At 47.1% G+C, this 18158-nt stretch overlaps 1 protein-coding gene across 1 annotated transcript in view; it reads right to left on the reverse strand.

Moving 5' to 3' along the window:
- LOC147736866 (uncharacterized) overlaps positions 1-17191 on the reverse strand; it is a 52159-nt gene extending 34968 nt beyond the window's left edge. Inside the window, 1 exon segment of the mRNA XM_086952715.1 lies at positions 15045-17191. Within this exon segment, the coding sequence (XP_086808841.1) occupies positions 15045-17191 (2147 nt within the window).
- Between the last annotated feature and the right edge of the window lie 967 nt (positions 17192-18158).

The raw sequence follows: 18158 nt of genomic DNA on the forward strand, positions 1-18158 counted from the left end.
AGAGAGTGGGTGGAGAGAGAGAGGGCGGAGAGAGAGTGAGTGGAGAGAGAGTGAGTGGAGAGAGAGAGAGTGGAGAGAGAGAGAGCGGAGAGAGAGTGGAGAGAGAGAGTGGAGAGAGAAAGTGGAGAGAGAGAGTGGAGAGAAAGTAGAGAGAGAAGGGGGAGAGGGTGGAGAGAGAGAGTGGAGGGAGACAGTGGAAGGAGACAGTGGAAGGAGACAGTGGAAGAAGACAGTGGAGGGAGACAGTGGAGGGAGACAGTGGAGAGATAAAGTGGAGAGAGAGACAGCAGAGATAGAGTGGACAGAGTTGAGCGAGAGAATGGAGAGAGAGTAGAGACTGACTGACTCAGACTGAATACTGACTGACCGAGAGACTGACTGACTGAGAAACTGACTGAGAGAGAGAGTGACTGACTGACAGAGAGAGAGAGACTGGTTGAGAGTGAGACTGACTGACTGACAGAGACTGACTAAGGTAGAGAGAAACTGACTGAGAAAGAGAGACAGAGAGAGAGGCAGAGACTGACTGATGGAGAGATAGACTGATTGACTGTGAGAGAGACTGACTGACTGACTGAGAGATACTGACTGAGAGATACTGACAGAGAGATACTGACAGAGAGAGACTGACAGAGAGAGACTGACAGAGAGAGACTGACAGAGAGAGACTGACAGAGAGAGACTGACTGAGAGAGAGAATGACTGAGAGAGAGACTGACTGAGAGAGAGACTGACAGAGAGAGAGACTGACAGAGAGAGAGAGAGTGAGAGACTGACTGACTGGGGTAAAGAGAGAATGACTGACTGAGAGAGACTGACTGACTGACTGGGAGAGAGAGAGGCTGACTGGGAGAGAGAGACTGGCTGACAGAGAGAGAGACGGACTGACAGAGAGAGACTGACTAAGAGAGACTGACTGAGAGAGACTGACTGAGAGAGACTGACAGAGAGAGACTGACTGACAGACAGAGAGAGAGCGAGAGACTGACTGACTGACTGAGAGAGACTGACTGAGAGAGACTGAATGACAGAGAGTAATAGACTGACTGACACAGAGAGAGACTGACTGACAGAGAGGGACTGACTGACTGACTGACAGAGAGAGACAGAGAGAGAGAGAGAGACTGACTGACTGAGAGTGACTGACTAAGAGAGACTGAATGACAGAGAGATAGACTGACTGACTGAAAGAGAGATACTGACTGACAGAGAGAGAGAGAGAGAGAGAGACTGTGATGGAATTGGGGTCAAAGTGTGTATGAACCTATGCAATGCCTCTCAAGATTGCTATTGTCTAATAAAAATAAAAATGTATTATCAAAATGTGCTCTTTGTAGTTACATCTGCTTTTGAAATACTGCATTATCGCTTTGTCTAATGTTTTTAAATGGAAACGAGAAGGAGCAGTGGATGCACTTTTGTCAAAACTGAACGATAAGTCGGCCCGGTGTTGTATATCATGACAGGAGTCTGCATCAGGAAACCCACCTAAAATTGGGCAAACTTCCCCGGCCTACTGATGGCAGGGACCCTGTAATGAATGGTCCACCACCTATGATAGCCTGCTGGCAGACTACGCCCAACCTTTGACTCCACCATCCAGTGTTACTTATAACGGCTGCATTGGTGACAGTGGCGTAACAATCGCCCCGCTTCCGCTGCATGTATGGCGGGTCGCTAGCCTCAGAGCTCTAGACTGGCACGGAGGATGGGAAGGGGGGCCCCCTCCATGTAGTTTGCAGGGGGGCCCCCTCATGTTTCGTTACGCCACTGCCTGAATCCAACACCTCGCCTTCAGATTCAGGCACACACAGGTAAGGTCAAATGTAGTCTGTCTCGAGTGACAGTCAGTACGCGCGCTGAAGAGTCTGTGAACTGATGGACTAAGGCTGTTTAGAGAGAGCCCAAATGATAAAAATAAATAAACCAGGCGAGGAGCTTCACTAAACTCCATGCCGCTCTCCCACACGCGACCTGGGCCTAGATCACAAAGCTGACTCAGGTCTGATGCCAGAAATGAATAAATCAGATGACTCCGGCCCCAACAGTCTGCACTGTGATACCATGCTGTTGAAGCCTCAGGAGAGCCTGCTACACACATTGCGGTTACAGTCAAGCAGGCTGGTTATTTATTTATAAAGTTTTATTTATATTTCAAAAATGATTTTTAAAATGTCACAGCAGTATAATTAAGTGAGTGGCCCTGGGGTCCGGTGCGCTGCCTACTACTACTGCGAATTTAGTTAACACTTACTTGCACAATTGACTAAACTAAGAGAACAGCGCGTACTCGGTATTAAACATAAACTGTAAATGTCATTTTAAAAACACACTCACTTACAGCACACATGCTTTACTGGTTCACCCTTCAGCGGAGCTTCTCTTCCTGCTGCAGAGTACTTGTTAAACTAGTCCGACCAATGTAAATCTTTTACCCAAGTAGTATTAATTCGAGTCAAAATAGCAAAAAAATACTGCCCCACAATGCATTATGCCACGTAATTTGCGCTTCATGCAGCACAATCTAGTAAGCTTTCCTTCATAATGTGGCCCTCCATTGCTGCTTATTGGCCTAGAGTTGTTCTCTCTGCCTATAATGTTCCACTGAGCAAAAGCAGTCCGTAGACAACTACATACAAGCCCAGGCTAAATGCATTCACTCAAAACACGCAAAGCTAAAATAAGATCCAAACGCTCGATCAACCTTAAGCAAAATGAAAGCACTGCCCACTTCTACTCCTGTCGAGCGACGTTATGCCACAGATAAAGTATGTCTTCTTGCAGTGCTGTGCAGCAGAGCAGGCACAGGCTCCACCGATGCCGGCAAACATATTACTGACTGGCTCGTGCCTTAATTAAAGCGCGGCTGCATCATGAACAATATATACGCCGTAAGGGACTTCATCATGTAGTGTACAGTGTGAGTTTGGCAACACAGTGCTACTAAAGTGGCAGGCAGGTTGCATGGCCAAGTAACTTACTGTCTCAGTTTTACACTAGTTCGGCAGCATGCACCCGGGGATAGTGACTCCTCCACTGGTGTCTGAGCGATTTCTGTCCGTAGGTGGGCCGCACCACCGTCGCACTCTGCCGCGCCTGAGGCCTGAGCCGCTCAGGCACCATGCTGATGCTGCCGAGGACAGTATAGCCCAGAGCTGACTTTTGCCGGCTGCTGTAGCCAGCCTCAGGTGCGGGGCGCTGCGCAGGCAATCGATTTGCGGCCCCCTCGGCCGCGGCTGGCGGCCTGCCATCATGGCATGACAGAGGCTGTGGCAGGCAGCAATTATTTCCCCCGCCGCCGATAGGAACAGAACTGATACATGAGCATGAGAACATTACAAGTGAACAAATTACAAAAGCAAACGTTAAGTTACATGAGGCAAAAAAGACAATCGTGAGCCAACAAAATACAAGAGGTAGCAAAGGGTGCATTACAGGAGGAAAAAGTGACCTGTGCAGGTTACAAAAGCATACAAAGTAAACATAGAGGTATAATACTGCAATATATCGCAGACACTCAAACACAAGAACAAACGTTATGTAGGCCATGGTGGCACTTGTGCAGGTATCGAAATAAACAAATGTAAGAGGTAGCAAACAGTGTGTTACAAGAGAAAGTGACGGGTGTATGTTACACACAAGGACCAAACACAGGTAGAAAGATAATACCGCAATAAATGGCAGACCCTCAAACCACAAGAACACACTGGGAAGACACTTCCATAGTCATGTACAGTAGATTTTTCTATAATGGAAGGGCTTCCTTCAGATAATAGAGAGGGCGTGAATTAACCCCTTGCCTGCTCATGACGAGCTCAGCTCGTCATGAGTTGTGCCGCTCGCACGCTCATGACGAGCTGAGCTCGTCATGTAACGCGGCTTTTTGAAAAAAGCCGCACAGCGCAAAAATAGCCGCCGCACGCATGTGGTTAACTTTGGAAGTGTCTTTGAAGGAGGAGAACTTTGAGGTCAGTTTTGAAGGCCCGGGAGGCGGTGGTGGTCGAGATGCGGCGGAAGGGAGTTCCAGATTCTCACCGCGTTGCCTGAAAAGGATTGGGCCATTGTTCTTTCCTTCTTGAAAGTGGGAGGTTCAAGCAGTAGATTCTCCGCATTGCGTGAAGGTCTAGAGCCTCCAGAGAGTTTCAGTTTATTCGCCAGGTAGCGAGGAGAGGAGGAGTGCAAGGCTTTGTGGGTGATACAAGCAGTCTTGTAGATAGCTCTAGCCTCGATTGGAAGCCAGCGGAGGGTGGATAACATAGGTGTGATGTGGTCGCTTCTTTTGGTCCCATAAATGAAACGAGCTGCTGAATGGAAATTAGATTTAAGGTGGAAAAGGTGGGATTTGGGGAGGGCAGTAAGAAGAGAATTGCAGTAGTCAAGTCTGGAGAGGACCAGCGATTGCACCAGGGTTATAAGGTCCTGCTCCGGGAAGAAGCGACGGATTCCCCAAAGAAGGCGCAGAGGGTATCGAGCAGACTTTGCAATGGAATTGATGTGGGGGGTTAGATTGAGTTTTTTGTCGAGAATGACACCCAGGGATTATGCTCTGTCGGCAATGATGGGTTTAGTGTTCAGTAGATTCAACTGATCCATCCATGATTGCACCGGGGGAGGAGAGATTGAAGAGGAGAAGAGGAGGAATTCGGTTTTGGAGGGATTCAGAATCAGTTGATGAGTAAACATCCAGTTATGAATGGAGTCGAGAGTAGAGCTTAGGATAGAGAGATCATGAGTGGAGGCAACCTTGAGGTAGATTTGAGTGTCATCAGCATAGAGATGATAGTGGATCCCAGATTTACTTAGGAGATTTCCTAGTGGTTCTAAATAGAGGTTGAACAATGTGGGTGCAAGTATAGATCCTTGAGGAACACCTTGACCTACCGCCACAGGAAATGAAAGACTGTTCGCTATTTTGATCATTTGTGATCTATCAGAGAGGAAGGAGGCAAACCATTTAAGCACAGTGCCCTCCATGCCCATTCTCTGTTTAAGAATGTTGAGGAGGGTGTTGTGATTGACAGTGTCAAAGGCAGCAGAAAGGTCAAGGAGAATTAGAAGACAGGACCCCCCCGAATCGAGTATCCTCAGCGCGTCATCAACCACTTGCAGTAGGGCTGTTTCAGTGCTGCAGTTTTGAATGAAGCCAGACTGGAAATTGTCAAGAAGATCATTGTCCTTGATATGACGAGAGAGTTGTTTCGCTACACATCTTTCTGTAATCTTCGCAAGAAAGGGTAAGTTAGTGATGGGGCGGAAGTTGTTGAGGTCAGACGCATCAGCAGTTGGTTTTTTAGGAAGCGGGGTGACCTGCCCAGTTTTGAAGGAGACAGGAAGGGAGCCTTGATAGAGGAAGAGGTTGACCAGAGTGGTCCAGTAGGAGAGGGAAAGGGTATAAAAGTCAATGGCAATGGCACTGGGGATGGGGTCCAGATGATGGTTGGAGGGCTTTCTTTCGCAGATGCACTTGAGAAGGGCATCTTCAGATATGGGGTCAAAGTTTTGCCAAATGGCTAAGGATTTGCACTCCTCTGGAGGGGTAGGATGAGCGACCTGATCCACAAGTGATTTCACTTTTTCGTCGAAGAATATAGCGAAATCCGCTGCTCTCTTTGCAGAATCCTCCAGCTTGGAGGAAGGGGGAGAGCAGTCAGGACTCTTGATGAGATCAAATAGTTTTTTGGGTCTATTTTTGGCTGAGTCAAGGAGGGTTTTGAAGTGCGCCGCTTTCCCAAGGAAGATGTGTTTGTGGTACTTGGATCTTGCGGAGCGAAGCGTGTACAAGTTATCGGTGGAGGGCACTTGCCTCCATTGTTTCTCCAGGAATCTTAGCTGCTTCCTTTCTTCATAGAGGGATTTGTTGAACCAAGGTGCTGAGGGGGTGGGCCTTAACCTTTTTTCTTTTGAGTGGAGCGACGTTGTTGATTTCATCTGCAAGAACTGTGAGGCATTGGGAGGTGAGATCGTCAACATCTAGGTTCGGGCCTAGCCTTGGAAGTGATAACAAAGCTGATTCACAGAGGGGACCGACATCAATATTTTTAACATCACGGAACCAGGAGATAGCCCTCTTGGGTTGGCCAAGTGTTATAGCGTGTGATAGTTGAATAGAGAATGGGATGAGGAGGTGGTCAGACCAGTCTACGTGAATAGGGCTTGTGATGGAAAGCATGCCTGCTTTAGAAATAACAAGGTCCAGGATTGAGCCCTTAGAGTGTGTTGATTCTGTGCAGTGTTGGATGAGATCGTTAACAGAGAGGAAGGTGGCCAGGGAGTTTGCGGAGGAGTCTTGCGGTGAGCCCCAGTGGAGATTGAAGTCACCCACGAAGGTCTGATTGTCACTTTGCTAGTATTGGTTACTGATGAAGTCAGTGAGTTCCTCCAAAAAAGAAGTGTCACTACGAGGCGGGTGGTAAATGACATGGAATCTAAGGGGTGAATGGTGGTGCACTTGTAGCTCAATAGAAAGGCATTCAAAGGTGTGGAAGGAGCTGATAGGAGAGGACTTCAGTTGAAGGGAGTTTCTAAAGATGACTGCAACACCTCCCCCCGTGTTGTCAGTTCTGTCATTCCTAAGTATAGAATAGCCTGTAGGTAATAGGAGATCAAACATAGAATGCGAGGTATCTTTGAACCAGGTCTCTGTGAGGAAGAGCATGTCAATATTGTGGTGGGTGATGGTATCTGAGATTTCAAGTTTGTGTTTTACTGCAGATCTGCAGTTGTGGAGCAGACAGCGCAGCTCTGTCAAGACTGTTTTGGTGACGGGGGCACTTGGGCTCTGAAGGGTGATCGGGATGTTGTGCTTATGTGGGGGTGCTCGGGAGGGTTTAGGTGGATGCTTGGTTCTGACAGAGGAGATGGTTGGAATAGTGTAGATAGTAGGGTTGCTATGGTATGCAGGTTGAGGAAGGGCGGCGTTCAAAGGCTTGTGCGAGGTAACAAAGTTTGCAGACGACTGATTGAGCTTGGCTAAATTGAGGTGAGGGGGCGAGGTGCATCTCGTGGGAAGTTGGGAAGGAGAGGGGGTGCAAGGAAAGGTGGAAATCTTAGAGCTTAGAAGTGAAATTGCAGCTGTAAGCTGGGAGATGGAGGTGATAAGGGAACCTAGCTTATTTTCCAGCGAGAGTAATGCAGAGCACGGAAGGTTGGGTGGATCGATGGAAACAGGTGGGGGTGGAATTGGTGGTGGAAGGCAGGGAGAGGTGGGGGGATAGGAGGTGAGTTGGGGTGTGAGGTTCAAAAGTGGGGAAAGGTGGAGGTTGAGAGCGGGAGTTAATGAGTCGGAGGTTAAGGGAGAGTTGCCTTTGTTGGTGTTGCAAGATGGAGAGGAATTAGGGATAACTTTAGGGGGAGAAGGGTGCGGAACACAGCGGTAGGGAAGAAGGAGAGGGGAGGACTGTGTGGAGTCATGGGAATGAAGGAGGTTTGGGAGGAAAAGAGGTGAGGTGGTTGTGGAGGGCATGTCAGGTAGGAGATGAGGCTGTGAGGGAACGGGCATCTGGCAGAGTGGGGGGGGTTGAGAGAAAGGGAGGTTGGGGAAAGGAAGTGGTACTGTTGGACCCGAGAGAGGGAAATGGACAGGGTTACCGGGGGGGAAAGGGAGTAGCATAGCATTGCTAGAGGAGTGGGAGGGAGGAGAGAGATGCAGTGGGATTGAGGCGAAATCCGGGTGAATAACGAGGGGAGGGGGAGGTGGACAGGAGGTATGGAAGAAGGGATAAGGGGAGCGTAGGGAAAGTTCACTGGGGGAGAAGGTTGGAGGAGAGGTGGACTAAAAAGGGGGGTGACTGGAAGGAAAATGGGGGAGGAGAAGAGATTGGAGTACCGGGATGATGCAGATTGGACGAGGAGCGCATTAGCTAGCGGTGAGGCTGAAGTGAAGTGGGAGGGGGCATATTGTGAGGGGGAGGAATAGGAGAGGAAGTCACAGGGGAGGGGGCGGGAAGAGGGCGGACCTGTGATTCTTGAGAGTGCAGCCAATTGGAGTGTAGGGGGGTCAGGGGAGGAGAGAGGGAGTAATGGGTGGAGCTAGAAGCAGAGTCGGGGGAAAACCCGGTCACAGAGGAGGGGAGTAGGGAGGGGAAGAGGTGGTCAAAGAGCGAAAGACAGGTGTCATTGGCTTGGATCATGACAGTACCGTTGTTATAGAGTGAGATAGTGAGGTAACCGTTGAAACTGAAACCAAGAATGGGAGCCGCGTGAGGCCCTACACAGGACAGGGTGGAGGGGGCAGAGCTGTATCCGGTGTTCTATCGATAGCCTCACCCCATCTGTTTGTACACCCCCGCGTTTCCACGCATGCGCAGTATTCTGCACAGCTGCACTAAGGTCCATGTCTTAGATGCATGTATTTTTAAGCTCCCCACTCTTCTGCCGGTTTAGTGCGCTTGCGTGTGACGGCATGCATGCGCACTGTCATTGTCACTCGGGATCCGGTGCTGCTGACTCTGCCGTTGCTGACCCTGAAGTCCTTCTCACAATCTAACGTCACGCACTGCTTCTCCGCATATGCGCAGACTGCCCTAGTCACCGAAGTATTTTCACATAAATGAGCCTGAAACACTCAAAAGGTAAAAAATACTTTCACTCTAGGAATGAGAAAGTTACTAGTTCACAGAAAGGAAAGTTTCAATTCTATTAAGGACGCGGAGGCGAGGATTATGCTAGTCCTTTCTCCATTTTTATTGGACCGCAAGTTAAAAGCACAGTGAAAAAAACAACAACCATAAACTACCCTGCCCAACATGCTTAGCGGTGGTCATGGTAACACAATAACCAATAGTAGTCCATGCAACAGCATGAAGGCATCCCCCGCCGTTAGTCCTTCCTCTTTCGTTGCTGCTGATGGAAAGAAGTCCTCTACCCGCTAGTCCGTTTTCTGATCGAAGCCTAGGGAAGAGAGAAAATAGTAATATCTTGTCCAGTACAATGTGGAATACATCAGAATCACATTGCGATGTGGATAAACACAGAAAATGTCAGGAAGAGATGCAAAAGGAACATCATGCAAAAGCAGTACAGTCATATATATACACCGAAAACTCCAGAAAATTAATACTTCTCTCAATTGAAGAAACAATCACTGGAACCCACAATCCAGGGGGTGAAAGGCTAGACAAAGCCAGGGTGGGATAATCCTTGCCTCCGCGTCCTTAATAGAATTGAAACTTTTCTTTGTGTGAACTAGGACATTTCTCATTCTATGTCAGAAAGCGGAGGCGAGGATTATGCTTGTTCAAAGCTTACTCACCACCAAAGAAGCAGCCTCATGGATTGTCTTAAAATAAAACTTTTTGAAAGTTGAATCCAATCAATCAATCAATCAATCATAACATTTGTATAGCGCACTACTCACCCGGAAGGTTCTCAAGGCGCTTGGGGGAAGGGGTCCGCTATTGCTCGAACAGCCAGGTCTTGAGTTGTCTCCTGAAGGTGAGATGGTCCTGGGTCAGCCGAAGGTGGATGGGTAGGGAGTTCCATGTCTTGGCCGCCAGGTAGGAGAAGGATCTGCCTCCGGCGGTGGCTCTTCGGATGCGTGGTACGGCGGCGAGGGCGAGGCTAGTGGAACGTAGTTGACGGGTGGGCGTGTAGAAGGTCAGGCGGCCGTTGAGGTACTTGGGGCCCAGGTCGTGGAGAGACTTGTGTGCATGGGTGAGGAGCCTGAACGTGATCCTCTTGCTGACGGGGAGCCAGTGCAGGTCCCTCAGGTGGCCGGAGATGTGGCTGCGTCGGGGGATGTCCAGGATGAGTCAAGCGGAGGCGTTCTGGATGCGTTAGAGTCTTTTCTGTAGCTTGGCTGTGGTTCGGGCGTAGAGGGTGTTTCCGTAGTCCAGTCGGCTGGTGACGAGTGCCTGGGTGACCGTCTTCCTGGTTTCGGTCGGGATCCAGCGGAAGCATGATGAGGAGACGGCGTTGACTTGTCTGGTCATCGAGAGGGAGGAGTCCAGGATGAAGCCCAGGTTGCGTGCGTGGTCTGTTGGCTTGGGAGTGGTGCCCAGGGCGGGGGGCCACCAGGAGTCGTCCCATGCGGAGGGCGATGGTCCCAAGATGAGGACTTCCGTCTTGTCTGAGTTCAGTTTCAGGCGGCTGTTCTTCATCCATTCGGCGACGTCTTTCATCCCTTCGTGTAGACTGGTTCTGGCGGTGTTGGGGTCTCGGGTGAGAGAGAGGATCAGCTGTGTGTCGTCGGCATAGGAGATGATGTTGAGGTTGTGCTGGCGTGCGATGGCTGCAAGAGGTCTCATGTAGACGTTGAAGAGGGTGGGGCTGAGTGATGATCCTTGCGGGACGCCGCAGATGACTTCGGTGGCCTCGGATCGAAACAGGGGGAGGCGAACTCTCTGTGTTCTTCCGGCGAGGAACGAGATGATCCACTCCAGTGCCTTCTCTTGGATACCGATGTTGCTTAGGCGTTGAACTAGGGTGCGGTGGCAGACAGTGTCGAACGCTGCAGAGAGGTCCAGGAAGATGAGTGCCGCTGTTTCCCCGTTGTCGAGCAGGGCTCGGATGTCGTCGGTGGCTGCGATGAGGGCGGTCTTGGTGCTGTGGTTGGCTCTGAAACCGGACTGCGGGGGGTCGAGGGATCCGTTCGCCTCGAGGAAGGCGGCAAGCTGTCTGTTGACGGTCTTCTCGATGACTTTGGCAGGAAAAGGGAGGAGCGAGATGGGGTGGAAGTTCTTGAGGTCGGTGCGGTCCGCTGTTGGTTTCTTCAGTAGGGCGCTGAGCTCGGCTTCATTCCAGCTCTCCGGGAAGGTGGCGGTGTTGAAGGAGGTGTTGATGATGTTCCGGAGTTGGGGTGCGATGGTGGAGTCGGCCTTGTTGAAGACGTGGTGGGGGCAGGGGTCAGTTGGAGATCCAGAGTGGATGGTGCTCATCGTGCGGGCTGTGTCTTCGGTGGTCACCGTGGTCCAGGTGCGGAGGGTGGCGGTGGGGGGCGTTGGTTCGGCGGTAGGGTGTGTGGATGTTGCGTCAAAGCTGTTGTGGATGTCGGCGATCTTGCGGTGGTAGAACGAGGCGAGAGAGTCGCAGAGATCTTGTGAAGGAGTGATGTCGTTGTTGCCGGTGCTTGGGTTGGAGAACTCCTTGACGATGTTGAAGAGTTCCTTGTTGTCGTGGGCGTTGTTGTCCAGTCGTTCCTTCAGTGGTTTCTTCTTGGTGGTGCGGATAAGCTGGTGGTGCTTGCGGGTGGCGTGTTTGAGGGCGGTCATGTTGTCTGTGGTCTGGTCGCGGAGCCAGGTTTTTTAGAGGGTGCGGCAGTTCTTTTTGGAGTCCTTGAGTTCGTCGGTGAACCAGGAGGCCTTCTTGCTTCTGGGTCTGCTGGGAGGATTCTTCATTGGCGCGAGGTCGTCGGCGCAGGCGGTCAGCCACTGCGTGAAGTTGCGGGCTGCTTCGTTGGGGTTCGTTGTGCTGGCGGGTGGGTTCTGGCTGAGGGAGGTGGTGAGCTGCTCGGCGGTGATCTTGCAGCAGCTCCTGTGAGGAACCTATTGCGGGTGGTGGTGGGTCGTGGTTCTTCTGAAGCTGAAGTGGACGCAGCTGTGGTCGGTCCAGTGGATTCCGGTGGAGTGGCTGAAGGTGATGTGCTTGCTGGAAGAGAAGACGGGATCAAGCGTGTGGCCGGCGTAGTGGGTGGGGGTGTTGACCAGTTGCTTGAGTCCGAGGTTGGCGAGGTTGTCCAGCAGGGCGGCGGTGTTGCGGTCCTTGTTGTTCTGCAGGTGGAAGTTGAGGTCCCCTAGGAGCATGTAGTCAGCGGAGGGGAGGGCGTGCGGGCTGATGAAGTCCGTGATGTCGTCGCTGAATTGTGTGCGTGGTCCCGGGGGTCTGTATACGAGAGTGCCTTGTAGTGTAGTTCCTATTATCCCAATAGGCTCTGCGCATTGGAATAATATCTTCAATAGTATAGACGTAGGACTGAGGTTAACTAGGTCTTCTACTGACGATATTAGACTTAAAGTTATGTGTGCCAGCTAGCTCAGAGTTCACTAGAAACTCTCCCGAATAGGCAAGGAGGATTTTAACCTCCCTGGATAGACAAGAAGGGATTTAGTTTCTGGCAACCATAGAACATGACAACTTTGCTCTCCCTAATCAAGAGTATATCTCTAGAGTCGTGTGAAAACAAAAGACAGCTATTTTACTCAGTCAATACGTGCATTCTTAGTTTCACCAGATTGTAGTGAAAAGAAGAGACGGGCGTGTTCAATAAAAAGGTGTTATTTATTGATCAGTCTCTTTTCTCATACAAGAGAAATGAATCGCTACAATTGCAATACTTAAGGTTAAGTAAAGTGCATATAGTAAAAGCAGGATTATAAAATAATACTGTAAAAGCATTGATATGGTTTCTTAGCCATATGATACTTAAAATGGATAAAAGATATACATACATATATACATTGACTAATCGTTCTCAACTGGTGCTTCTAACTACGCCTACCCCGGTGTACCTGACCTAAGCCTAATACGTGGGCGGGAGTAAATAAGTAGCAGTTTAAGTTAAGTTTGTTTTGCCAAGGATCTGACTCAAGAATTCTCTGTAAGGGGTTAGTCAGTTCAGTACCTGTGATTTAGAAGGCTGGAGGGCTGGTATCTCAGTCTCAGAACTCGATATCCCAGTTACCCGCGAGGGCGGCTGGAAACGCCGGAGGCTGGATTTCTCGGCAGGAGAAAAGGCAGTGTCTCTCTCAGCGCGTCAAAAGGGAGGGGCAGCGTCCGTGGGCTTTCTGCATCAGCTGGGCTCTCCGGCAAGTAGCGCTGCTCTAAGCTCGTCACCACCGTGTGTTTGCTTAGGGCAATGTCGGTATTATTTATACCTGAAAGGTGCCGAGTTTGACGTAAGGATGGACATAATACGTCAATAAGGATGTCATAAGAACTGGTCGTTCTTACATTCTTTACTGAAGTTCTCGGCTGAATCAAAACAATAGCTGCTGGGATTTCCCAGGTCTGCTGGAGGTTTGATTTGTTTTGAGAACTCGGTATGCTTTCTAGGGGGGGCTGGAGGAATAGTGCTTGCCTAATGTGATAGCATGCGCTATGACCTAATCAGAAAACGGGTTTCTGTGCCGTTGTATGGCCATTAGTGATTTATTAACCGGACAAGGGTCAGAAATAGGAGTATCGATACAGATCCCTAGATAAACATACTACACCCACTCCACGGAATTTATGTCCATATTTACTAACCTAAGCAATAGTAAACATAACTAACAGTGCATGTGTATACCGAACCACCCCAAAATACATTAATTTGCATTTGAAAATTGGTATTGCGAAATACACAAAAAATGAGTATAGCTACTGTATGCAATCAAGCAGTATAATAATGCAAAGAATGATGCACATTTTAAATCAGCATGAATGATAAGCGAAAATTACACATGAAATGGCTCTTAATACAGAAGAAAAAGTGCGAGACCACTTCATCACATAAAAATACAATTTACTTGTAAATAAGCTAGAGGTTGAGGTTGAGGTAATGTCTCTAGAGTTCCTATAAATAGAAGCTCTGTTCTCTAAGAATAGTTTTACTTTAAGCAGAAGATAAGTGCCAAAAAGGTAAATATTTTGGATTTGGAGAAAAAGTTCTCGTTTTCAGGGGAAGACGGGAAAAAATTCTTAGTGGCTTTGTTTTTAAAGTTGAAGGCCAAATTCAGAGTTCAGGGAACGCTGTGTGCACGTTGCTTAAAGTTATTCTCTCTGTTCTGGTGAAAACATCATTTCAGATAGACTATTGAAAAAACAGTCTACAGCTTTTGGTGAAAGTTCGACTAGGTTGGAAAATGTTGCTACCATGCAGTCATGGGCATGATCGCTTTCAGTGATGGTTTGATCAGCATAGCTGACAGAAGGTCGTACCTGATCGATGCTGCTTTCATCTTGTACTTCACTACCCTTCAATCGTAGTGGTGAAGTCTCCACGAATGCCGTCATCAGGATAGGTAACCGCTGGGGACAGCACAATGCATGAGCCGTTACTGGACTCAACAAAATTTCTGCATCCAATGGCACTTCTGATTGTAGTGTGAGACAGGTGTCCAACACGCATTCCTCGCCGCATAGCATGCACCTTAATACAGGCATAACACAATTCTGCCATAAGGGTCTGAACAAAAGAAACCAGGTCATATTCAGATCTCGTAGCCGGGCTAATCCAAGGACTTTAGTTATGCGGTCCCGGTAGCGTATAGCTAGGATCGTTTCTTCCATTGTTGCTGGAGTCTTGTCTGTGACATGGCTTGCCATAGCGAAGCAACAGTAGCAAAAATAAAATGCCTGCTACTAGTCCCAACAGGATTGGTAGTCCGCCAAAGATGGAATGGACGAAATTTGGAAAAATACCCAGGATCGCTTTGAATGGGGTTAAAGCTCCTGAAAAAACTGTCTTAAATACACTCGCGATACCACTCGTATCAGAAATGTTTAGAATTTCGTTTAGCATTTCTGCGAAGTGTAGGAGGCAATTTGTTGATAACAATGAATGAATCTCTGCCGTTGTCCTTGCAACTTGGAGATCATACGTTTCTTTTGATGACGTCAAATGGGTTGGCGTCTGTAGGAGCACTGTCTTCATTCTGCTTAAAGTATCAATTCGAATAGAAGAGATTTTTAAACTGGGCCATAACCTTCCCTCCCTGTCTGGAGCATCATTCAGGAACAATACTCTTTCACAGCACATGACCCTGGAAGTCACGCTTACTAGATAAGGTTTTCCTGGCAGCAAGCCACAACATCTGTGATCTACAATTAGAATGTAACTCCCGTTCGAAAGTCTTCTAAAGAATGGTTCTATTTGTGTTGCAGGTGTGCCGAGCTGGTGACATGAAAGGTTATTTGAAGTCCCTTCACAGGCCCCATGCAAACTTATACCCTGACACAGAAGTATACCACTTAGTGATTTTTCACAATTATTACCACTAAGAAATACACTCTGTCCTTTATTACTGACACATGTGTGTGTATAGGGCAAGTTCCATGTTGACTTAATGTATCCTTTACCCAACCTTTCATACTGGCCTGCCTGTATATATTTTTGGCAGTATTGAAACTGGAAAGTTGTTATCGGAATATTTATTATCCCATGTGTTATCCATTCAATGACAGGTCGTTCTGACATTGTCAATGGTAATCTCTCAAGTTTTTCAATGCTCAGAATTGTATAATCAGCACCCTTTTGTGCCAAACTGATTTGTTTATCAGTAAGGTTAAAGATATTGAATAGTGACGTTGTGTTGATTAAACGCCAAGGCACATAGCCTGAACGCAGATTTTGTAACGTCCAGCCAAGCTGTACAATAGAACGTAATTGAGACTGACCGTGTTGCAACATCAGTAAGTCTTGCTCTATTATATCGATTGCAGAAGATACAATACTGTCCAGTGAATATATTCTGGAAGACAGAGTCATTAACCCATTGTCCACAACAGAAAGTGATTTTTCCAAATTAACACGGTCAATTTCCCGTATTTTTTCTGCTGTCTCAATTTGAGTTTCTTTCCAAGCTTCGTTATAAGCTGCATATATAGAGGCCGCTATGAAACGTTTTTGACACTGTTTGCGCGGTCCCATAATGAAATCACGCAAGTCAGCACCTTCTTTAAGTAAAGTTAAGTGTTGCTTAATTTCTGCAAGTGTGGATGTATGTAGCCATTGAAGGCACAGTTTCCCCACACTGTAAGTAGTTACAATCCCTGGATGTTGTCTCTGGGAGTATCTAGGGTCTGGCCTGGTCAATGTGAACCCCTGTATTTTGTTCAGGAATCTGTCTTGACAGTTATTTGTGTCTGTGGGCCAGATCAACCATTGTTTCCAATCAGGATGTGTTCTGTTTTGGTTTAAAATATGGGATACGTCTATCTCAACATCTATAGTGCTATTACTGTCAGGTGTTGGCTTTGGAATAGACGGTTTGTTTAAGTCTTTGATTTTGGCTAGGCCAAGACAGGTAGTCTGTTGAATTGTGTCATTCAAAAATATAATTTGTTCTGGGATCATGCAGGCTCTAAATAATGATTCTGTACCTTGCACTTGCCAATCTTCTGTGCCCCAGATCGTTTTCGTTTCAATATTATTGTTCCAGAAATCAAAACCGAATGTATTCATTTTTTCAAAAAATGAGTCCGAATATATCAATTTTGTGTTCGTAAGCATGGTTTTCACTCCTGTCTTATTTAACAATTTGAAATAGAATGTTTCTGCATTACTTGTGTTAAACCCTGAAAAGTATGAATATTTATCATAAAATGTTTTTGAACTGCCTTTTGGTGGAGTTGCACAATGTTCCCATTGGTTATAATTTAAAACATTTCTAGGTTGAGTAGATTTATGCAGATAATGGTTACCATAATGGTTGAAACAAAACATTTGATCGTAATTAGATGAACCTTGCAAATAATCATGTTCTGTAAATTTAGCAGACATCACTAGATCAGACATCATATCATTAATACTTTCAAAGTCCCAATCATCAGCGAATGTGCTTGGTTTTACAAAGTCATTCAATGAAATCTTGAATTGATGTGGATACTTCAGGAGCTCAACCGGACCATATATTTCGTACTCAGTTTTGTCCCATGCTACCCCACCGGGTATAGGATTGGCTGTGAAGTTTACTGAAGAAAGTTCTCTTTTCTCGATGTGTGAAGACTTGTGTGGTTTTAAGACCAAGTTGATATTCTGACTTGCTGTGTCCATTGTAGCATATTTTCCCTCAATGAAGTGTCCCAAGCATAGTACCATGATGAGCCAAAGTATGAGGACAAATACACCTAGTGCCACCCAAATTTCAATCCATGGAGAAATCAGATAGGTTTCTTTTAGTTGATGATAGAGTTCCTTCGCTTTGTCTTTAAAAGTTTTTGTTGTTGGCTATACCTTAGGTTCACTTGGATCCTCAGAAAAATCATCGAAGTTGATGAAGTAGCCGGATGCTGTTCTGTCAATTGGTATTTGCTTTGTTTCATTAGCATAGTCAATAGTTACATCACTGTAGAATGGTGTTTCTTGATGTGAAATTTTGATTTGGGTTTCAAGAGGTTTAAGTTCCATGGCTTTGTTGCATAGTCCTTGTTGAATCACTGTAGGTTTATCAGATGTGATTAGTCTTTCAGTTTGAACCTCTGTTTTTGTAGCAAACTTTGGTGTTCTACTACTTCTTGGGAGTCCACTTGGCCTACTACTTGTTATCGGCCACATGATTGTGGTTTAACCAGGTCGATGGATACAGCTCGGTTCTCCTTTTTACCAGCAAGGGGCGGTAGTACTACTGATCTTGTCCCGTTGACAGACAAGACAGGAACTGCTTTTCTGTAAGAAGGCCCAAATTCCTTCTTTACCGTGATCTTCTCTCTGACCAGATCCCCGATTTTTGGAATCCAGACAGGCCTTGCTGGGACAGGTGGTTTCTCTTCAGTGGTTATTGGCTGCTGTTTCAACTTTATGTTGCTCAGGTCTTTTCTTGTTTCATTTAAGTCCTGTAAAATAGCCAAACGATCTTTGATATCAAAGCATTTTTCTTTCACCACTGAAGTTTGACTATCCAAGTCCTGGATTAACATTCTAGTGCCAAACAATAATTCGTACGGACTGAGACCTCTCAGAGAATTTCTTGGCAGATTATTAAGACTACGTTGGACACTTATTAAATGTTTGACCCACCCAGCTCCCGAACCTAATACCTTTGCCGTTATAGATTGCTTTATGTCACGGTTTTTTCTTTCCACAATTCCGTTTCCCTCAGGATGAAAGGGACAAGAGTACTGCAATGCAATGCCCATGCTGGTCATGGCCTCCTTATAAGCTCGAGAGCTAAAAGCAGGACCCTGGTCAGAATGTAGTATGCCAATTGCGTATGTGCCGATAAAGACTCGCAAATCCTTTATAACAGTTCTGGCGTCAGCCGATCGCTGGGGCCACATCCATATGAATCTCGTGCATGAATCCACTGCGACCATGATATATTTATAGTTACCATCCCTTTGTAAGGGACCGCAGTGGTCCAGGTAAACACAGGCTAATGGTTTATCTGAGATTAGAAGGGGCGTCTGTGCTGGTCGTTTCACTGTTGATACCTTCATTCTTTGACATATTTCACATTCTAGAACATAGTTCCTAGTTTGTCTTCTCATTCTTGGCCACCAGTATCTCTGTTTTAATAATGATA

This window comes from Lissotriton vulgaris, chromosome 1_2 (assembly GCF_964263255.1).
Source record: "Lissotriton vulgaris chromosome 1_2, aLisVul1.2, whole genome shotgun sequence".
Classification (NCBI taxonomy): domain Eukaryota; kingdom Metazoa; phylum Chordata; class Amphibia; order Caudata; family Salamandridae; genus Lissotriton; species Lissotriton vulgaris.